General features: G+C 39.5%; 1 protein-coding gene across 2 annotated transcripts in view; it reads right to left on the reverse strand.

Annotated features, from left to right (window-relative positions):
* LOC119739432 (chloride channel protein B-like) overlaps nucleotides 1–22661 on the reverse strand; it is a 92654-nt gene extending 69993 nt beyond the window's left edge. Inside the window, exons 1-3 of one of the 2 annotated variants that reach the window (XM_038214383.1) lie at nucleotides 22533–22661; nucleotides 13162–13431; nucleotides 11915–12044 (exon numbers count right to left, since the gene is read on the reverse strand). In XM_038214383.1, coding sequence (XP_038070311.1) covers nucleotides 11915–12044; nucleotides 13162–13415 — 384 coding nt within the window. In that variant the 5' untranslated portion in view covers nucleotides 13416–13431; nucleotides 22533–22661. The remainder of the gene's footprint in view (nucleotides 1–11914; nucleotides 12045–13161; nucleotides 13432–22532) is intronic. The other variant, XM_038214382.1, reaches the window with a different exon arrangement.
* Between the last annotated feature and the right edge of the window lie 716 nt (nucleotides 22662–23377).

Here is a 23377-nt window from a genome sequence, read left to right on the forward strand (position 1 = left end):
AATCAGGACATTGAATCTTGTAGATAACAGCGCATGTCCAAGTCATTACTGGGGAGGACCAGTTCTGGTAAAGGAAAATACTTGAAGCAATCGAAATCAGGACACAAAAGCCATCCCTTAACAGAGACACCGGATACGACCTGCCAGCCATCTACGATGACCTGCTGGTTTGTGATCGCCCAAAAGGTGGTCACATGACCAGAGTGGTTTAATTCACTGCGCTGAATGATTCCAAAAAGGTATCTAAATATTTCTTATCAACGTGATGGAATCCAATATTAGTATACATGCTAATATAGTGTCCATATTGTTTGCTATGCTTTGCTGGCGCCCGTGCGCCGAGCGCAATGAATACTAAAGGCTACACGTAAGTATACCTTGCGCGGTCTGACCGATCCGAAGCCTACACTGCATACTTCCTGGCTATCCGTAAAACAGTCGATGGCAACGCGTACACACTGGAAACAAGGTTGGGTCTATGGTCCTTGGTATGTCTTGTTGCATACGTGCACAATTATGCGTGTGACCTTATAGAGTGGTGTTGCTTCCATTATGGCTGATGTTGTGAGTTCGCTGCCCGCCATGTACAATTCAGTGTTGGGTTATTTTTGGGGCCTGTGTTGTGATCAACAAAGGATCGATGCATTGCTTCAAATCCACTAGCGGTTGTTGGAAGAAACCCACGACGACCACTATGAACATCAGTAAAGCCCTATGGCCTTGCTTAATATGGTTGAACCAACTTGAATAAAACTTGAATCGGCTTTTTCCTCGCAGGTCCCGCTAAGTTGTAAGAAGTTAAAGTTTACGTTTGTTGACAACTCTAAAATCTTCCAACTTACCATTATTATGTATACTATATTATTATATGGACAATTTCACGGCGCATTGTAATGGTTGTTGAGCGGGTTTTCTTTGGTAGGATTGATGTCAGAAGAACTCTATAAACACTTCAAATCATTGCTGACAAAAAAAATTAGCAAAAAAATCTGTCAGGGGGGCACAGTGCCCCCCCCCCCCCCCCCCCACTGGATATGCCACTGACACCCTTTAAGTCATGATTGGCCTTAGCTTTTAAGTTGTATCATTGCAAGGCACATTGAGCATCTCTTAGGCGGTCTTTGGCGCTATACATCTAAAAAAAAAAATTAAATCAAGTTAAGTTATAAAACAATTCAAAGTTAATTCAATGTACATTTATTAATCACACAGTAGCCAGAAAAACATAATCTCTTAATATTAGTGTTCCACTATAATACATGTACAATTCAGAAACATGCTGCTGTTATCTGGTTATATACAAGTAGATGTTTACATATGTTATCAGTTGTATTCTGTGGCTTTTATACCAAGAGCCAAAGTTCATTTAGCAGATACTATAAAAACAGTACATGTGCATGTGTGTAAATGTACACATCATGACAGGTAGTGCAACTGTTTAAAGATAAACACCAGGGGATTTTGTTTCAAATCGAACTTGTTACAACTATTCAAAGTTGAACTATTTTCTGTTTAAAGGATAAACAAATTTGTAATCAAATTGGAAAAACTTTAGGCTAAATCCAGCATGTTTAGATGGGACAAATCAACTTCAGAAATAAAACAAGTTCACAAAAAATGTGACTGCTATTTCCACACGAATAACACAGTATGACAGACGGGATATGTTTGTACATCAACCATGTCAACTTTTATCAAATTTCACAAAACTTTAAAAAGGTATTCTTTTTCATGTGAATAAAAAAAGTAATGGTTTTAGTGCACAATAATGAGGGATAAATGTGTTTAGAAAATAAAGGAATAAAAAAAAATCATCAAAAATCATAAAGGATGCAGACATTTTATTTTTTGTGACAGATGGAACCATTTATTTGGTGACAGATGTGATGTTATCTCAATATATTACATACATTTTAGAACTACACATTTTCTGAAGCGTAAAAACAGTTTAATAATAATAACAATAGTATTAAAATACTAGACTTGTGTTTGTGGACAAACACATAGCTGTTTGACAATAGTTTGAGTGACAACTGTCACGTAGGTGTTTTATGTACATGGATGTGTATGGTTCCAAAAATATATTGGGCTGTGTATAGAATTTAATTTGGTGTCACACAATACAATGAATTGTTAACAGACATGGTGGCGGTGTTCTTATAGCTGCTGCCAAGCATCTCCATCCAGTCCATGTTGTGGATCTTGAACATGAAGACCTTGAACTCCTGTGGTTAGAAATAACCAGGCAATGGTTAAGAGGGCCTGAGAACAGGGAAAGGTGAGGCCTGGCTGTAAGTTCTGAGCAACTGACCACCAACGGAGATGAGGAAGGAGACCTACGGTGATCGGAACTTGAAGATGGACTAGAGGCCTGGCTGTAAGTTCTGAGCGATTGACCACCAATGGAGATGAGGAGGGAGACCTAGGGTGATCGGAACTTGAAGATGGACTAGAGGCCTGGCTGTAAGTTCTGAGGAACTGACCACCAACGGAGATGAGGAAGGAGACCTACGGTGATCGGAACTTGAAGATGGACTAGAGGCCTGGCTGTAAGTTCTGAGCGATTGACCACCAATGGAGATGAGGAGGGAGACCTAGGGTGATTGGAACTTGAAGGTGGACTAGAGGCCTGGCTGTAAGTTCTGAGCAACTGACCACCAATGGAGATGAGGAGGGAGACCTACGGTGATCAGAACTTGAAGATGGACTAGAGGCCTGGCTGTAAGTTCTGAGCGATTGACCACCAATGGAGATGAGGAGGGAGACCTAGGGTGATCGGAACTTGAAGATGGACTAGAGGCCTGGCTGTAAGTTCTGAGGAACTGACCACCAACGGAGATGAGGAAGGAGACCTACGGTGATCGGAACTTGAAGATGGACTAGAGGCCTGGCTGTAAGTTCTGAGCGATTGACCACCAATGGAGATGAGGAGGGAGACCTAGGGTGATCGGAACTTGAAGATGGACTAGAGGCCTGGCTGTAAGTTCTGAGCAACTGACCACCAACGGAGATGAGGAAGGAGACCTACGTTGATCGGAACTTGAAGATGGACTAGAGGAACTTGAAGATGGACTAGAGGCCTGGCTGTAAGTTCTGAGCGATTGACCACCAATGGAGATGAGGAGGGAGACCTATGGTGATCGGAACTTGAAGATGGACTAGAGGCCTGGCTGTAAGTTCTGAGCGATTGACCACCAACGGAGATGAGGAGGGAGACCTAGGGTGATCGGAACTTGAAGGTGGACTAGAGGCCTGGCTGTAAGTTCTGAGCAACTGACCACCAACGGAGATGAGGAAGGAGACCTAGGGTGTTCGGAACTTGAAGATGGACTAGAGGCCTGGCTGTAAGTTCTGAGTAACTGACCACCAACGGAGATGAGGAGACCTACGGTGATCGGAACTTGAAGATGGACTAGAAGCCTGGCTGTAAGTTCTGAGCGATTGACCACCAATGGAGATGAGGAGGGAGACCTAGGGTGATCGGAACTTGAAGATGGACTAGAGGCCTGGCTGTAAGTTCTGAGCAACTGACCACCAACGGAGATGAGGAAGGAGACCTACGGTGATCGGAACTTGAAGATGGACTAGAGGCCTGGCTGTAAGTTCTGAGCGATTGACCACCAATGGAGATGAGGAGGGAGACCTAGGGTGATCGGAACTTGAAGATGGACTAGAGGCCTGGCTGTAAGTTCTGAGATCTGACCACCAACGGAGATGAGGAAGGAGACCTACGGTGATTGGAACTTGAAAATGGACTAGAGGCCTGGCTGTAAGTTCTGAGCGACTGACCACCATTGGAGATGAGGAAGTAGACCTGCGGTGATCGGAACCTGAAGATGGACTAGATCCCATTTCGGTCTGTAATGGGCCAGTAGGTGGAGCTTGAGGGGGCGCATGTGGAGCCTGCAATAAGGTACAAGATCGATCATGCTTGCCATCAATCCTGACAGCATGAGCCATGCTCTTGCTGGGGCCACATTTTTCGAAAGAAAAATAAGAACACAACATCGAAGATTCAGATTCAATTGGCCGTTTAACTGGATGTTTATTTCAGAAAAAAGGATCAAGAACTTTAACATTTCCAGTACCAATTATTTTGTACAAAAAGAATGCGTCTTTTAGGGTATGATACATTTCAGTAAATATTAAGGTACACGTACAAGTTATTTCCAGTTTGATGACGTCATCAGTCAAAAAAGGGAAGGGAGTACACTTGTTTATCATTAGGTAAAAATAATGCATGGAAATATGGAAATAAAGTGTATATAATAATAACACCCAACTTCCAGTTTGATGAAGTCACTGTATTTGGAAGCAATAGATCAATATTAAGTGTAACAGATTTAATTTTTGGGCAAAAAACAAGGTCATGAGACAGGGATCATATGATGGGTGTAAATTAAAAATAAACTGATCATTGATGAATTCTCCCTACAGTAACTTCTGGTCTATGGTCTTCCGGTCTATTTCATAAAAATTTGATTGAGGTTTTTTAACATTTCAAAAGATTAAACTGTTTTGATGTGCTGCTAGAGGGCGCCCTTTCGTGGGATGATGTCAAAATTATGTTTTTGTGTTTGGCATTCCTCACTAAACACTTCAATATTGTATTTGTCTGTAGTAAAATGCTTCCGTTTTAGAGTAGATTCAATTTCTATTACACTTCCGGTAACACCGGAAGTGAAGGTCAAGCAGTTTTGTCCCCGGGAATAAGAAATGTTGCTCAAGGCACCGTCTACAACCTCACGGAAAAATGAACACGATACTCTATTTAGTTCAAGAGATATAGGTCAGTCCTTCATTTTTAACCCTAACTCCCTAAGGGGTGTGCAAAATCATATTAAAATTGGAGGATTCAGGACTGTTAGGGCTATATAGGGAGCGCGATCACGCAGGCGCTCCTACTGCGCTCCTCGACTGTCTCGAAGGAGCGCCAAAAATAGCGCTCCTCAGAAATCCAAAAGAGGGCTCGTCAAACACGGGAAGTTTAAAAATAAGAAGTGATAAAAACGCAAAGGATTTTAAGTCTTAAGCTACACGTATTTTTCATTGGTATAATGCCCAAACTCACGTTAATATGCCGCTGGACATCGCTAAAAAATGAACAAACACCGAGCTCGTACATACTGTAAAAGATCGTGTGTGTACAGCGGTTGTATACTACTGTGCGTGTATACTGAGCGTGCACAATCTGCATATCGCATAGAGCTAGAGCTGCATGAAAACACGTGGGCCCGTACGTGCGAGTGCAGCAATGACTGGTTCCCGCTGCGCCGCGCACTAAGTCCCAATGAAGGCATGATGAAAATGCGGTAACCAGTCAATGTAATAGTCGCGCGCAGTGCAATGCACTGCCGTACAGTGTTTTGCGTGCAGGCCGAACGAAATAGACATCGTAAAAATGCCAAGAAAACAGCGATTGAGAAGGACGATCTTTGCAAGCTTATTCACAGAACTTGATCTCTCTTGTCTGTGTATGTATTTCCCGTGTTCCTGAATTCATTTTGAGGAAGTTTTACTGGTATGTGAAGTGAAACGATGCAGCGTGTTTCACCGAAATCCTATACCGTAGAACGAGTCTGATTGCCGGCCCACCACACACAGTGCATCACAAACGCTCGTACTAGTGCGAAGTTCAGACGTTGTTAGCCAGTTTCTCGTCGTGACTAGCATTGTGTATATGGCATACTTGACCTGCATTTACCATAATTATTAAGATTATCGATGGCTGATATTTTCGATAAAACTTAAGGCAAGTTTGTGTCATTTTGAGGCCCTTTTTGTATAGCTTTCGTAGAGCAATTGAAATAGTTCAGGCTGAAAATTTAATATAATTTTAACGAATCTGAAAGCAAATATTCAGTTGCTTTATGTGCCGTTTATTAACTCTCCATTTTCCAAGTATAATCAAGTGAACCAACTGACAACTGTATTAACCCTTACCCTACTAGACCCTCCAACGCATGCCAATATGTGCCTCAAGAAAATCTCCTATGTTTTTTGCATGGCCCTCCAATATCTGCCATGTCATTTCAAGGGTAACTGGACAGGCACTCCAATACATGCCACAGAGAACAATGAGAGTCCTCTGATAACAAAGTGAGTGCCCCCAGCTGGTCAGTATCAGGCACCCTCCAGGGCCTCCAACTCCTGCCAATTGGAGCCTTCACTGTTAAGACAAACTATCTGCCAATAAACTGCAGCTGGAGGGCATTGGCATAACCAACTGACATGCAGTAAACTACCCTCAGAGAGTAAGGGTTAAAAAATGAAAGCCTAATCAGTAGTCAAACCTTTTATTAATCTCCATTTAGTTAGTTTTTTAAAACAAATTTTACCTTGTCTTACAGTTACAAAAACGAAAAAAGTAACGCAGCTTGAGCATATGTTATTATGCAAAAACTAAGAATAATGCAGCCCCTTGAATAAATCCTTATATTCAAAATAAAACAAAAACAATGGTAACCCGTCGTTTTACCGCTGTTTATCCATAGATTTTAAGGAGAGTGATTTGCTCTCCTCAAATATTTGAGGAGAGCAATTTATAGCTCTCCTGGATTTTCTTTAAATGAAGGGCTGATAGGTCAAACTATTTTGTCAAATCGTGCCATCAAATCGCTTGTAATTTGATATACGTCATGATGACATAACAAAAGTTATAACAATTTCGTAACATTGTACAAGTTCACACTAGGTTTTGTGATCATACTGTAAACCGTTCGGAAGAAATTGTGCTTTGTTTTGATTTAAGGCTAATGTCTTCATTTTGAATTCAACTAACTTTGACCTTCCGGTAGAACCGGAAGTAAAGGTCAAGCAAGTTCATGTACACGACAAAAATTCTTCATCAATTAATGGTCTAGATCCGATTACAACGTTGGAACATGATTGATCATTTTGGTCAAGAGTTATACGGGAAAGAAGATTATTGATTTTTCAGCGAAAATCGCTTGTAATTTGACACCCGATGACGTCATCATGACGTCAGAGTAATATGCACCACTTAGGACAAGGGTCGATATATGTTGAAAGTTACAAGTTCATACCATATACCGTTTAGGAGAAAACCCGCGGAAACTTACTGTCCGGAAAAAAGAAAGAAAGAAAGAACTAGAGGTACGCGTTTGTTGTTACAAATGCAGAGTGGTCGGGTAGACAACTATTTCATTATACATGTACATTGTCCAGTTAAGTCATGAACAAGTTTATGTCAGAAAACAGATCAAGAACTTTAACATTTCCAGTACCAATTATTTTGTACAAAAAGAATGGGTCTTTTAGGGTATGATAAATGTCATTAAACCATTGCTATGACGTCACACTATTGTTAAAAGTGTGGATTCGGAACTACGAATCTGTTACGCTGGTCACAAAGTGTGGATTCGGAATGAAGAATCTTTAGTAAAGTGTGGATTCGGAATTACGAATCCACACTTTGAACACGTCAGACAATTGTTCTCTATAATGAGCATTAATAGGACCGTATGCTTGAAAATTTCCTTCCGAAATTACCAATGCATCTTCCCTGTCAGATTCTCCGCCGTCACTGCAAAACCTACTTCGAGTCAGAAAGAAATCATCGTCTGAACTATCAATTTGTCGACGGAAGGAGCCGCGACAAATGTTGCAAACTGACGCCACTTTTTTCTCCATATATCATCTCAATGAAGGGCATTCATTGCAAAAATGATGATAAGACATGAATCTGGGACTGAGAAATATTTCCAATTTTGTTAGGAAATACTTTTAAAAAAATCTTGACTCTCCATATACTTGTACACGATCGCGGAAGTGGCGTCAGGTTGCAACATTTATCCCAAGTCTTTTCATCTCCACTCACTGTTAATGCCAATACTTCTTTTGACGCAATGGTTTAAGTCGAAGAATACACTCGCAAGTGTGGATTCTTAATTTACGAATTCACTCGGCGCTTCGCGCCTCGTGAATTCTTAAATTACGAATCCACACTTACTCGTGTATTCTCCTTAACGTAAACATTTAGGTACAAGTACAGAATATATTTGTCCGTAGTAAAATGCTTCCGTTGTCGAGTTAGATTCAATTTCTATTGTACTTCCGGTAACACCAGAAGTGGAGGTCAAGCGGTTTTGCAACTGAGAATAAGAAATGTTGTGCAAGGCACCGTCTACAACTTCACGAAAAACGAACACGATACTCCATTTCGTTAAAAAGATATTATAGCTCAAACTATTTTGTCAAATTGTGCCTTTAAATCGCTCATAATTTGATACCTGATGACGTCATGATGACGTAACAAAATTGTTAACGCCTTCGTAACACGTACAAGTTCACACTAGGTTTTATGATCATCCCGTAAACCGTTCGGAAGAAATTTTGCTTTGTTTTGATTTCAGGCTACTGTCTTCATTTTGAACGCCTATGCTGCTGTAGTGTAAACTTATCAAATACAATCGTTAAGAAAAACCCATTAAATAGCTCATATCTCTAAAAGTAAAGGTCGCACACCATTGGTGCAATACAAATTACCGTTCGTCATACCCTCTTAAGCCAAATGTTTTTAGAAAAAGCGCCCAATTTAAAAAAGCGCCCAATTGGACACTATTGCCAGCCCAACCTTAGAGCCTCATAGTATGACGTCATCAAAAGTCACAAATGTGCTTCCGTTAACAAGTTGTGATACGTGTACAAAACACTGGTTAACACTTGGAACACATTGGTCCATCAAACAGCCGTTACATGTGGCTCAATAGTTAACATGAAACAGTCGTAAAACCAGACACTCAGGAGGCGAGCACACGGGAAATTGGCTTTTGTACGCATCCCCATTTGCTGTAGTGAATACTGATTTAGTACGTGTGGATAAATGTTCACTGTGAAGATAAATAACGTATGGAAATATGGAAAATATATGTGTATTATGTATTAATAATGCCTAACTTCCGCTTTGATGACATCATGGTATTTGGAAGCAAAGATCAACTTGTAATGGGTATCTTTATTTCGGCTACGAAGATATACGACAAGGATCAAAAGAATATGAATTAATAAAGTTAAAATATGGTCAATTGCAAATTCTCATAGAAGTAACTTCCTGTCTGATGACGTCATGAATTTGCAACCTTGCCAAGTTATTTGTGGTTAATCAAAGAACATCAAAGGGCGATTTTGGTAAAATTTGAAAGGATGGTTTTCAAATTAAAGCAAGCAAACACTGTTTTATGTGCCTCTAGGGGGCGCCCTTTCAAAAAATGACGTCATTACACTGTTTTTGTGTCTGGCATTCCTCACTAAACACTATCATAATATTTATATGTGTGTAGTAAAAAGCATCCGGTTTTGAATTATATTCGGTTTTCATTGCACTTCCAGTAACACCGGAAGTGAAGGTCAAGCGGTTGTGTGTCCGGGGACAAGAAATGTTTCTCATGGCATAGTCTACAACCTCGCAAAAAAACAAACACGATACTCTATTTAAAGATATGGTGCAAACTATTTTGTCAAAATTTGCCCTTAAATCACTTGTAATTTGATACCTTATGACGTCATGATGACGTAACAAAAGATATAATATCTCTGTAACATGGTACAAGTTCACACTACGTTTGTGGATCATACCATAAACCGTTTGGAAGAAATTCTGCTTTGTTTTGATTTCCAGGCTAAAGTCTTCATTTTGAATTCACCTAACTTTGACCTTCCGGTAGACCCGGAAGTAAAGGTCAAGCGAATTCACGTTCACGACAAAAAATGTTTATCAATTCATGGTCTATCTGATTACAGATTACACAAACTAATGATTATTTTGTTCAAGAGCTATAGGTGAAAGTTATTGGTCGCTTTTTCAGCTAAAATCGCTTGTAATTTGACACCCGATGACGTAATCATGACGTCAGAGTAATATGCACCACTTCGGATGAGGGTCGATATATTGAAAGTTACAAGTTCATACCATGAACCGTTTAGGAGAAAAGCCACGGAGAAGTATTGTCCGGAAAAAAATAATAAAGATTTATCAGAACAATAACAGAGAGTGGTCGGGTTGTGCCCGACCACTCAAAGAAAGAAAGAAAGAAGATTAATCGTAACAACTCCAATCAGTGGTCGGGTTGTGCCCGACCACTTAACAAGTCAGGTGTGTTGACAAACACAAATGCCCTGCAACCGTGACCTGCAACCGTGCATTTCTTTGCTTTTCTGATGGGAAGTCTTTGTATGTGATTTAAAAGAGTGAGTGAATGTGAAGAGATCCTGTACAAACAAGCTTTTTCGCAACAGCTCTCATTGAGTGGTCGGGCACAACCCGACCACTCTTTGAGTTGTTGCGATTAATCTTTCTTTCTTTCTTTTTTTTCCGTACAGCATGTTTCCGCGGGTTTTCTCCTTAACGGTTTATGATACGAACTTGTAACTTTCAATATATATTGACCCTCATCCTAAGTGGTGCATATTACTCTGACGTCATCGGGTGAGGTTGTAGACAGTGCCTTGAGCAACATTTCTTATTCCCGAGCACAAACAATGCTTGACCTTTACATAACTTAACTGGACAATGTCTAATGAAATAGTTGTCTACCCGACCACTCTGCGTTTGCAGCAATAACAAACGCAAACCTCTAGTTGGTTTTGATTTGGTTCCTGTCCTCGATTCACAGATGATGTTGCACGTACGTGTCCTCGATTTACATGTACATCATAAACAAACGCACCCACCCACCCACACACACACCCACCCAGTCGTGTTCATACCGTCGATCGTGGACGTCCTATTGTCCCTCTTTTGTTTGTACTAACTTTTTAGGAAGACTCCCATAGGTTTTGTACATGACCCCAATTGCGGTTTGAATAGATGAACATGCCCATCCACCCACGGAAAGACAAGGCAGAAATAGTATGCCCCTTCAGCTTAGCCGCGGGGCATAAAAATCTGATTTAAATCAAATAAATCAGATTTAAAAAAAAAATCGCCAACCCTGTCCACTATTGACCAAGTCCGCCGTGGCGGAGCGACCGTACCCCGAGAGAATGTCTATTTTGTTCTCGCCATGGGTGGGATTACTCGTGGTAGTCCTGAGGCTAAGTCATTAGGTAATATCTGGCCACCCTTCACCCGTTTAGGACTAAATGTTTAGAACACATACACCCACACACCCACGTGTGTAAATGCCAGCAATCGTGGACGCCCCATTGTCCCTAATCCTCTTTCCTTTGTTTGTACTCTAACTTTTTAGCGACAGCTCTCATTGGTTTTGTACACGATTTGAGATCGTGGACGTTCGGTTAACCGTGGACGTATTGTTTGCGCCTCAATTCTTTTGTCCTATGTGCATGATTGCCGGTGTTTACATACTCACGCACACACACACCCACCCACCCACCCACCCACGGAAGGACAAGGCGGAAACAGTATGCCCCTTCGGCGAACATAAAAACTTGAAGAAGTGATGAAAACTCAACAGAATAGTTTTCTAAGAAAACTAATACTTAGCTACGTTGAATTGGATAGACTAAAAATACATGTCTATCTCGCCTGCGTCGCAAAGAGAAAAGAGACAGATTCAATATGGCGGCGATGCCACATGGCATCATAGGCGGGCGCCAAGAGGCGCATTATTGTGCGATTAAACACTTAGCGAATTGGCCTGCCAGCAAAAGGGTAATATATGCAAATGTAGTTGCTATTTGGTTAAGATGAACAAAGTAGACTACCGGTATGTATCCTTGATTCTCTTGTGTTTAAACTGAGATATGATCTGTGATGACAACACAACAAGATGAACACCTTATGAAAATAGAAGACAGAGAAAAGAAGACAGAGGTATAACAAGTATTGTTTGTGGTCTAACCTCTGTTTCAGGCACCAATTTACGAATGAATGAATGAACAGATGGATGAAATGGCTATCAACATGTTGGTACATGTACATTTTACTTACAGTGAGATATTCTTGAGTATTGTCCCACTTCAATGTTGAAATGATGCTGATCATTTGGTGCAGCAAAAATCCAACCAGGCCAGTAGAGAAGCCAATCAGACCCATCATAACCCATCGATCCCATTCCAACCTAAAAGTACATGTGAGGTCAAATACATGTGAAACATTTTGGACAATATTCTGGACTTTAATGAGCCAATGTGATTGCTGTAATGTTGTCATCCAATGAGACCATGACTTTTGGTTAGATGACATAACAACAGCTGCTATCGGCAGTTTCTACAATTAACTCAGTCAACTCAGTCATAGGCCTGTGTAAATGTATACAATCCCAAGGGTTCAATGGCAGCTGTGTAGTCAAGAACATTATTTTCAATGCAAAGTGGGGCAGCTTCTTACAAAATGGTCAATAAATGCTGCTACATGTACATGTATGACAGATGCAGATCAGGTACCAAGTGCCAAAACCATTGAATAAAACTTTCTATCAAATCAAAATCAAAATATTGAGAGGCATTAAGAATGTGGACGACCTTCAGATCTGAATGTCAACAAATCACCAAGTTACATGCAATGCTTTCCAAGGTTAGTCTGTTCCAAGGTTAGTCAAAGTTAGTTAGTCTGTTCTGCACAATCAAGTTTGAGAACATTAGTGGTAGTGCATTTAGTTTATTTGCACTTAAATAATTTTAACAAGACAAGGCAATCCTCATAAGCCAGATTCATCTGATTTGCTTGCGTTACAGATCATCCTATTTCAAACTGTTGCGCTAAGGTAAGACTTAAACATGTCTAATTCACCAGAGTCAGTTAGTCATTGAGCCAGTCAGGTACAAATAGGTCCATTGAGTCACCCTGTATTGCATGGATTGTAGAGTCGGGCCAGATTGCACGTGCAAAGTAAAATTATTATGGCCACAGCTGTTTAAGACGGCGATTTCGACAAGTCGGATGAACAATTGAAAATTATCACCATTTCCAGATAAAATCATTGTTCCAAATAGATTGGCCTTGGTAAATGAGATTGCATTTATTGATAACGCTTGTTTGGAAGACTAGGGTTTACTTAAAATGTAGAATGAAATTTCTCGCAGGGGTAGGCTGGTTTCCGCCCAAAAATCAGTTTACAAAAGTTTAGATAGCATATGGACCAGAAACCAGTCTACTCGTATAAAAAAGCTCTTTTTTGTGGCCAAAAAAAAAAAAAAACAATTCTCCAAAGTGTTGCATACACTACATTAGTTTACCTTTTGGGCTGTTGTCTCAGCCAGTTTTCATATACATGGCTATGAGATGGAAGATAATCAGCACTCTCATAGCTGGCAAGGAGTTCTTTTTCCTGTTCCGTGTATTGGTGATTGACATAGCGACTCTCAAAATCTCGACCTTTGGCAAAAAATCCGCTCTGATCATCAGTTGGGTGAATCCCTTCAGTGTCATCAGCTGCTAGAACGGTAGTTCTGCGCTTGGAGTTATTCATATTGGACACAGGATGATGCATGGTTATTCATTTACTCCTGAAATAAAAAGAATGGCATGTTTACAGAACATATATGTAAAATTTAATTCACAAAAGTACACAAACCTAACCAACCCAGTGTTTTCAGTATTTATCGAATAATGCTTGTAAAACCATTCCTAGTGTTTTAACAATGATGACCTTGACATCTGGCTTTAAAGTTCACATTTGTTGGGTTACAAATGTTGGGTGATCGGGCCTAAACTATTTCATAGGACATTGCCCAGTTGTGAATATATTTATGTCAGAACCGAATAAGGATCATGACATTCAGCCTTTCCAGTAAAATCGTATATTTTAATTTGAGAAAAATAAGAGCATCTTTTGGGGGTATAATCAATTTCAGTACATTTTACGTACACATACACATTTTTTTCAGTTTGATGACGTTATACTTGATGACGTCAAACTGAATACTGATTTAGTTCAAAGAGGATACATGTTCATCATGCAATGAGCAGTGATGTAGGTCTCTAGACCGGTCTCCGACTCGAGATCAGTCTCAAGACCACTTGTTTCTGGTAACAGTGGTCTTGGTCTCTGTCTCGTACCCTTTAGTCTCGATATTTTGGCGGGTCTCAACATGCTCAAGTCAAGACCAGCAATACAATGTATGCAGCATTTACTGCTCAAATGAGGAATACTCTGGTGCTTTACATCAGCGCATTTTTGTGGCGTCTGGGGTGAAAACACAATCAATTTGTCACGGAGAGAGCATGGCATAATAACGAAGTCTTATATAGCATACGTATCTACCAACAATTAGGTACTCAAGGCGCTGATAATTATGTTGTTTTTTTAAGACAGGTTAAGGAAGTTTATGAAAAATATGAGACCCATTATGTCGCACCTTTATAAGGGTTTACAAGGTGCTGCGGCGCATATTGCAGCCACTGACTGGGGACCTACATCCCATCCGAAGGATGAAGCAATAATGGTAAAGTGCCTTGCTCAAGAGTATAAGCACCATGTTCCCTGTCAGGATTCAAACCCATGTACCACGGAACACGAGTCAAACACTGTAACCATTTGACCACAGCAGCCCACGGCATGAGTTACGAAATCACGATGTTTTTCAAAGATAAAATGTTACAATCTTATCCAGTCAAACTTACCACATTTCATATTAAACTGAACAAATTGAAAAGAAAAAGATTCTTGTTCAGAAGGTGTGGACGTAATAATTACAATGAACGTGAAAACATCTTATACCGGTACACGTTGGAAATAACAACACCAAGTACATGATATCAATCTAGTTCTTGCTAATTGCGGTATTGAATCAGGATATGGGAAGGATATGGGAATTTTCAAACCAGGCTTTACTAATGGAAACGAGGTTGGAAATAAAGTAAGCCCTGGGGACAAGGTTGCGTTGGTAGTTAAAACATTTGCTAGCCCGTACATTATGTTGTCAACCTTTTTAATAAATCGTTATATTGTGTTTGGTGCAGACTGCACATTGGAAAGTCTCCAAAGTACATGTACACAGCAATACACTTCGTGCAGCAAATAATTTTGATCCGGTGTCAACGCGTGTACATTAACTTGGAATGGATAAGATTGTAACATTTTATCTATGAAAAACATTGTGTTTTTGTAACTCTGGTGCAGACATCCTCTTAAAGCTTACATTTCTAAAATGTAACCACTTCTTGCTCAAGTAAGCTACATGTACTTGAAAATTGACGTATCCTTCGTAAATAAAAATACTGCAAGTGAGACTTGCGCGATCCCTCTGGCATGTTGGCAGTTTTTATACAGTCAGTTAGAATGGATACTAGTCAGTGTCGCAAACCAAAATTGAAGATTTCTACTGTCTTAGTGATAGTGACCTTGACCTCTGACCTGTCGGCCCCAAAAGCAATCTAGGCTTCTGAAGACTAACAAGAACAACCCACAAACCAAATTTCAAGTTCCCAAGTAAAGTATTTCTCACGTTATCGCGTTGAAATGATTTCTATTGTTTTAACAATTGAGTGACCTTGACCCTTGATCTGTTGGCCCCAAAAGCAATAGGCTTCTTAAGACTATCAAGAACAATCCATAAACCATATTTCAAGTTCCTGAGTAAAGTATTTCTCAAATTATCGTGCTGACAATAATTAACCTACGTGTGTAAGGTGAAATTAAAAAACATTTATATGTTTAGCGTCCCCACCCGCTTCCCTTTTGGAGGCAGCCTCCTTTTTGTTTTTAATTGGAAAACAAAAAACAAAAACGAAGAAATTATAAATTTAAGGATCTTTTTCGTAAAAAAAAAGTCGTACTTTTAGACTCTAAAAGCTAGTATGTCATTTCCTGAGTCCAAGTGGCAGCCATTTTTTAACAAAAGGTGGCGGCCATCTTGAAAAATAGCCCAGCCGGTCGTTTTGGAAAATGGGTCGGGCGGCCATTTTGCACACAAAAAAGGGCCTCTTCCTTCCTTTTTTTCCAAAAATGCAGGACGCTAAACATGTTTTTTTAATATAAGTTTGGCCTAACCAAAACATAACACTCATACAGACACGCACGTTTGTTTATGGTGTAAATCGAGGATTTTCTTTTGTTCCTCTTCCCTTTTCCTTTGTTTGCACTTCACTTTTTCGCAACAGCTCTAATTGGTTTTGTACACGTTTTCTAACTGAGGAGTCCTCGATTTGGTTTCTGTCCTCGATTCATCGATGATGTTGCACGTGTGTGTCCTTAATTTACACAATAAACAACGCACCACTACAAGTGTATATTTGCCTGCAATCGGGGACCCCCTATAGTCCTCTATTGAATGCACAAACAAACTCAGACATACAAATCTACAGACACACAGAAGGAATACGCTATCGCAATATCCTCCTCCAGTTACAGCTAGGGGGACAAAAAGGTTACAAACTTTATCTAGCTAACTGGTTTACCTACTCAGAAAATGCGATATAAATTTGTTTACAACTACCATGAATTTGTTTACTAATTTGTTTACTTCTGCGTTGATTATACCAAGTAAATTCTAATGTTTTTGGTGAATCATAAAAGAAATGACATATACCGGTAGTGTAAATACTACAAAGTAAAAGTGGTCTTAGATCTGGAGGAAAAAAAGTATTGTGACCATACATGACATCTATATGTTGGAAATAGTTCTTACACTATAAAATGAAGAAAACATATCTGTCACCATTTTTAAGTCACATGGCAGTTCCAATTTGTTTACAAATGAGGAATTTATGTCCGTTTCTATGGCAACCATCTTCTACCAAGATAGACTTTAGCAAATTCATGACATCTTAGTATTGGAAATATAAGTGTTACACCATGAGTTAAAGAAAACAGAACCTTTGCAGCATTTCAATGTTCCAAGATAGAGCGATTTAGTTTTATTTACAACTTTGTTTACCGTATTATTGATTAGTAAACAACTTCTTATGCAAATAACTTTGACCGGTAAGCACTATTACTTTCGGCTTTTCACTCGGAATACATCAGCAGTTGTCTGTCGACTAAATGTAACACAAACTATAATATTGGAACAATCTAATTGTATAATTGAACTCATTCTCGCAAAAGTAATTAGTCAGGTTTCCATGACAACCATCACTGTAAACAATATATATAATATTGAGTTCTGTATCCGACACGCAAGGTAAATATGATTACATGTCAATGGAAAAAGAACGAACACAAATAAATGAAGAGTTAGGATTATCAACAAATCAATTTGTTTACCATTTTGTTTACTACTGCAAAATTGGCTTGACAGTCAATTGTCCACCAATTATTTACGATGATTGCCATTAAGAAAATCAACGAAAAAGACCCTAATTAAATTTTTTTAAATGGTCATATCTATGCAACGCATTGACCAAACTAGTGCAGGGCCCATTGCTGCTCATTCAAACAACGCACATTACATGTTGCTAGCCGTTCACAGGTTGAACGCACATTTATAGGTTAAACGCGCACTTTGTAGACGTCGCCATCCCCTGGCACTGATATTTACCAATACTGGATTATGGTATCATCCTACAGTAAAGGTTGCACAGTCAGTCGCCTACAGTAATGGTTGCTCAGTCGACGACAAAATGCGTATACCCGTGCAGATTCTCACGTCCTCGTACGCGTACAACCGTGCTGTGCCGTCTAAAATGTACTTGTTTGGGAAGCGCAAATTGCTTTGCCGCAGGTATTGGTTGCATGCTTGCAGAGTTTTTGAGAAGTGCTCGTGCAAACAACGCACGCGATTCAATGGTGTTGTTTTCACAGGTTGAACGCACACTCACGTCAACGTTTGTGCCAAGTTTGAAATTGTTTGGGCGAGTGTTTCTCAAAAAGGCAGCAAAAAAAAAAAAAACAGCGCAGATATTACTCTCCCTTAATGGACAATGGTATCGTCCTGCAGTAAGGTCGCTCAGTCGACTGCAAAAATAATGTGCCCGTGCAGCCACCACGTACCGGTAGGTGTACAAACGGTAACATGGTACGCAATGCTATACATTCACCCATACTGGACAATAGTATCGCCGTACAATGCCCGTGCGCGTGCCATAGAGTTATGGCGCATGTCCGTGTCTTGTTTGCATTGTTTGCGTCATATTGAGCACGCTTTCTGTTCAGTATACTCTTTATCCAGATACCTCAATTTCAAAATTCCCATTTCTGTCCCTACATTTATTTGACACTCTCCGAAATGAGGATTTATGCCTATGCGTTGTGGGGCGCTTGTACGACTGACCACATCCCAAATGTCAAAAAAAAGGAGTTCTAGCAGTTAGTGGGTCTAGGCCTTAATCTGCCTACTGTTAACATTTATATCCTTGAGTCACCATAACTGACGCAGATAACGCTTGCAACGCGCGCGCGTTGTCCAACGCAAATTGAATGCGAATGCGTCAAAACATATCCTCGTTTTAGGTGGACACTTAGTATAAGAAACATGTGCTACTTTTTTGACTTTCCACATTTTTATGTGGGTGAGTGCTCATTCAGATGTGACTTTCGAGGGCCCAATTTCACGGTGCTGGTAAGCACACACCGTGAAATAGTGCTTCAGGTTAGCAAATTTTTCTGCTATGCTAAACACAACTTTTCTACTAACTGTTAAGCAGCACCGTGAAATTGGGCCCAGGTTGCAAGGTGAGTGCTGGTCGCGTCGGCACGCACGCACCGCGCTAGGCCTACTCAAAGTGCACGTATCGCATTCCGCGCAATTTAGTTTGCGCACGCGCAAAAATGGCGGACGTACACGCACCTACACGCGCCTCATTATCGGATTATGAATATTCATTTATCAAAACATGCAGTTACTCACCAATTAAACTACCCTATATCAGTGACGACATGGCCTCTGGCGGTTTATAAGCACCCCAGTTGGCAAGGTGGCTTCATCAACATGATAAAAAAATTTTTAATTATGAAAATATCAGCTTGCAAAATCATTTTATGAAAGTTTGAATTTTAGTATAATTTTGCACGAAAAATTGAACTTTTTTCTGATATCTCATCAAATTTGGGCATTTTTTTTAAATCCGGATTTTTTAGGGAATTCTCACTTCTTAAATGTAGTGAACGAGGGTGTATACTTCATTGTTTTCCATACGGGAAAGCAGCTAATATTTTTTTTAATCGTCAAAATTTGTCCTTGAATATCGCATTTTTGGCGACATTTTGACTCAAAAACGCACGTGACTCGCGTTGAGCATCAAGAAATGCACACTGGGAAGTGGCTGAATGAGTACAAAATGCTGAATCTTTCAGGAAATAGAGGATTTTGTACTTCTATTATGTCTTGTGGAAGTCAAGAAACCTCGGATCTGCCCATTCTAAACCATGTACAACGACATGTCATGACTTGCATGCAAACCGATACTCGTGGGAAGAAATTTGACACCGTACGGACCACGCGGTGAAGTCGCCAGGCATCACAGGCACCGTGCAGTCTGCAACAGCGTGCCGGGAGTTGGAGCTCGCGCCCCCACAACATACATCGCTTGTGACTGACTGGTGGTTATACCGTCGCTTTGGAGTCAAGTTTTGAGAGCTATACGGGTAAAAGGGGGTTTGGTTCTGTTCAGTAAAATATGGAAACTGATTCAATTGCAAGTTGCCTTTTGGAAATTGGAGACTAAGAAGTAGAAGTTAGCATAATTCATGTAATTCCAACGGCCATGACGGCAACGCTACTAAGTTTTATTTTTTTTAAATAAATTTAAAGGCCAGAAAAAAAAGGGGGGGGGAGCTCAATGAATTAATTTTTTGTTGTGGAAATCGTTGAAAGTTAATAGTTCTGTGGTATTTTTTTAAAAACCTAGGCCTACATGATTTTTACACACAACTTTACAGACAAAATATACAAATTAATTCATGTTTTAGACCAAGTCGTTTTTCACTGAAAAAAAAGAATAATATTGAAATTTTTCAAAGGTAAGAATGGAAAGAGACTAAGCAAATAATTGTAAATGTTCGTACACGAGGCCCAAAAAATATAAGGTTCCTTTCTTCGATGCCAAACTCAAATTAGTCAATTTGTTTCTAATATCTATTATTTATTATGTTACGTTTTGAAATATTTGTACGTTTTTTTAGCTGTACATGGAGATGCTTTGAGTGTCGTCCGGGGACTGTCGTTCCTTCTGAGGATGATGCAGACTTCTACAAGGAATCCACAATCAATCTACAATCAATCTACAATCTATGAGATGACATGATGAAGGACACTATGAAGAAAAGAACTAGGCCTATGACAAGACTTTACAAAAAATTAATTCAAAATAACCCTTTTATATAATTGAAATATATTTTAAACTTTTTCCTATTGTAATCATAATAAAGACCTTTATAAATTAAAATAAAATGTAAATTTTAACAAACCGAATCAGAGAAAAGGTCAAATTAATGTCACTAAAGAAATTAAACATTAAATGCTGACAACGGCATACTATCAATGCAAACAATTTGACTGTTGTTTCTGAACAGTACAAAAGAAATTTATTGAGACATACAAAATATCTCCTGATTGACGTGATATTGCAGTATAGTGAACTATAATTGTAGGGTTTAGGGGGAACAAGTCTTGGGTCTAGCCTCTTCAAATGCTGGCATTGGTGAATAATTTAAAGATTGTAGTAAGAGTTTAATATTAAATTCTAGTGATTTACTAATAAGGGTAGGAGATTCATGAACCATGCCCAAAAAGGCAAAATACTCAAACAGGAGAGCGTTTGAAACTGAAAATTGCAATGGTGGACAAGGTTTGGCTAAATATAAAGAAGGGGAAAATGGCAAATTTTACTGAAATAATGGTAGCAATTAAAATATAAAGCTTATAATCTAATATAGTCGTGTTCCCTAACGTGGCGCACTTCAAAGCCTACCCGAATTTTCTCGTGTTGTGTTGCCAAACCTCTTTGTTGACAAACCTCAAATTCATGCAGTAAAATACTGGTTATTTTACCTTATTAATGCATGTTATTTAACCTCTGTGAACAATTTTGGTTTCATAAAATTTAATCCGAAATTAAAAAACGGTGGCGTCCGGAAATTGGGCACAAATTCGCAGGGTGTTCCCTAACGGCGCACTTAAATAAATCTCGGAAAATTCCAAATTAACATTTAAGAATTTCCGTTAACTTGATAAATTCTGATAAATCATTATTATCTCTACTTACATACCCAGCCGGATGTTTGTCAGAAAATTATTTTCTTATTTTTCGGGGCATTTTCAAAAGGTTCACTTTTGCACTTGAAAATAAAATCGGAAAATCAAGCCAAAATACATTTTTCTTCTAACTTTGTAACGGGTAAATAAACTCGCGATTTATGAACAGGAATGTTTAGAACTTGATGAAAATTTCAGTTAAAACTTTTGCTCCAGCTAGGCGCTACAGGTGAAAAATCAAAGTGCGCCACGTTGGGGGCCGCGCCACATGACATTAGGGTACATCAACAATACTAACTATTTGTACTTCCCAATTGGAATGGATTATCTTGTGATTTAAAAGTCCCCCAGCAATAAACAAGATTCTCACGGAATGGGTTAAACACTCGTCAATCTGCCTATACCTTTGCACGCAGGTAAGTTCCCTATACAATTACACGTAAAACATGGCATGGAAAGCGTGAAATACGCGAACGAGATAAAGCTATCTTTCATTGCAAAAAAAATTAGTTCGGTTCTCGCAAAATTGAAAAATTACAATAATTCATGAAGTAATCCGAGTATTATAATAGCCAAGGGAAAATCGCCAAAAAAATCTGGATTAAGAGAGATAAAGCAGAATTCTGGGGCTCGTTTTTTGCGCGCGCGAAGTTCATGCGCGTTTTGCAAGTGCATAGAGACGTCACAAACGCATGCGTAATGCGTCTTCTTGCGTGGTTTTGGATTACAATTATAATAATTTATGTGCGCATGCTCAACTAAGTTCCCGAGGGTGTCAATGTCAATCATAAAAATTTCATTAAAGCCCGAGTCCATCATTTGCAGCTATCCAAAAAAAGTAACTGGCGTAATTATTGTTGAAAAACATACTGGTTGAAAGATAGTAAGGGGACTAAACTCCCTGTGAAATTATCCTTTCTGGCAAGCTCTCATTTTGAAGAAATCAACGAAAGAAGGCATTTCCAACGGTGCTTCTTAAGAAGCACCGTAGGAAAATTTAAATTAGTTGTTCGTTTTGTTATTCGGCGCAGCGCGCACAAGCATTGGAATGACGCACAGGCGCGCGCGGTTGCTATAATTCGTCGGATCAGTGTGCGACATCGCGTAAAGCTGCAATTCAAAACAATTCGAAACATGATTTAGCAACTTTTGATTTTAAATTGAGATCCTAGAATGCTGTTTTTCTCGGAATATGAAGCTGAAGCTGAGCTGAAACTTCATCAAGTAAGTTGTTCAGTATCCTTCATTAGATTTTGAACACTTTGCTTCAAAGTTCAAACGAACAAAATGCACTAATTACAAATGATGGACTATAACTTTAACGTACGTGAGTGAAAGGTGAGCATGGTGAGTGCGTCATTACATAAGTGCGTCGTTTTAGCTGCCCGGATGATATTTAAGCGCTGGTTCAAAATCCCTGAAATGTTTTATTTGTTACACGACTTGGTGAAATTTACAAGAAGTTTGCTAACCGATATGCACTCACCAGCGGCTAAGGACACTCCAGCTGATCCACTGAAAAATGAAGGAGGCGTAGTTTTTGCCAAAGGTCATGATTAGGGTGACCATAAGGTCATGACCAAATTCTGCTAAATGCTATTCAAAAATCTGTCAAATTCATCAAAGATCTGCCAAATACACCCTTAAAATCTCTGGCTACGAGGTTGGAATCACTGGAAAAGAAACAATTCAAGCCCATTGCCATGCAGCTACGCGGATACTGAGTGGGGGTCCATTATTTTTATTGCCCATCGGGCTAACTGCTTTTAGGAAACCCTTTTCCTCCGATGTTTAGGGTTTTTTGGGGTTTTTGAAGCGTAAATTCCAGTCCATGTCCATTTTTTATTTGTGGACATGATTTGTGCCAGTTTATCGGTATTTTTTTTTTAATTTTGCTTTTTTTTTTTTGGAAGATAGGGATTTTGAGTGTGATTGGCCATTTCCACTCTCCTTTAGGCGCTCCATTATAATAGCCTAGTAGCCATCCTTTGCGAGTGTAAGATTTTGTGAGTGTAATTCACTTCCTTGTACAAGTTCCCTAGTTTGACTGGAACTTGAACATCAAATAAGGCCTTTGAATGTGCAATTTTTTTCTCCTTTTTTTTCTAATAATTTTTTTTTCTATCTCCAGACGGTAGGGTTTATGTGTTTATTGCAAGTATTCGGTGCATGTTGAATTTCTCCCTTTTTAATACATGTTCCTCCCACATTGCCATTTTTTATAGCTTTGTCCCCCTCCAGATGGTGGAACTTTCCCTTTTTACCTTGCCAGGCCCTTTCAGGGTTTCCCCCCTGTTCCTACGCCTGAGTCCTAGGT

This window comes from Patiria miniata, unplaced genomic scaffold (assembly GCF_015706575.1).
Source record: "Patiria miniata isolate m_02_andy unplaced genomic scaffold, ASM1570657v1 HiC_scaffold_30, whole genome shotgun sequence".
NCBI lineage: Eukaryota > Metazoa > Echinodermata > Asteroidea > Valvatida > Asterinidae > Patiria > Patiria miniata.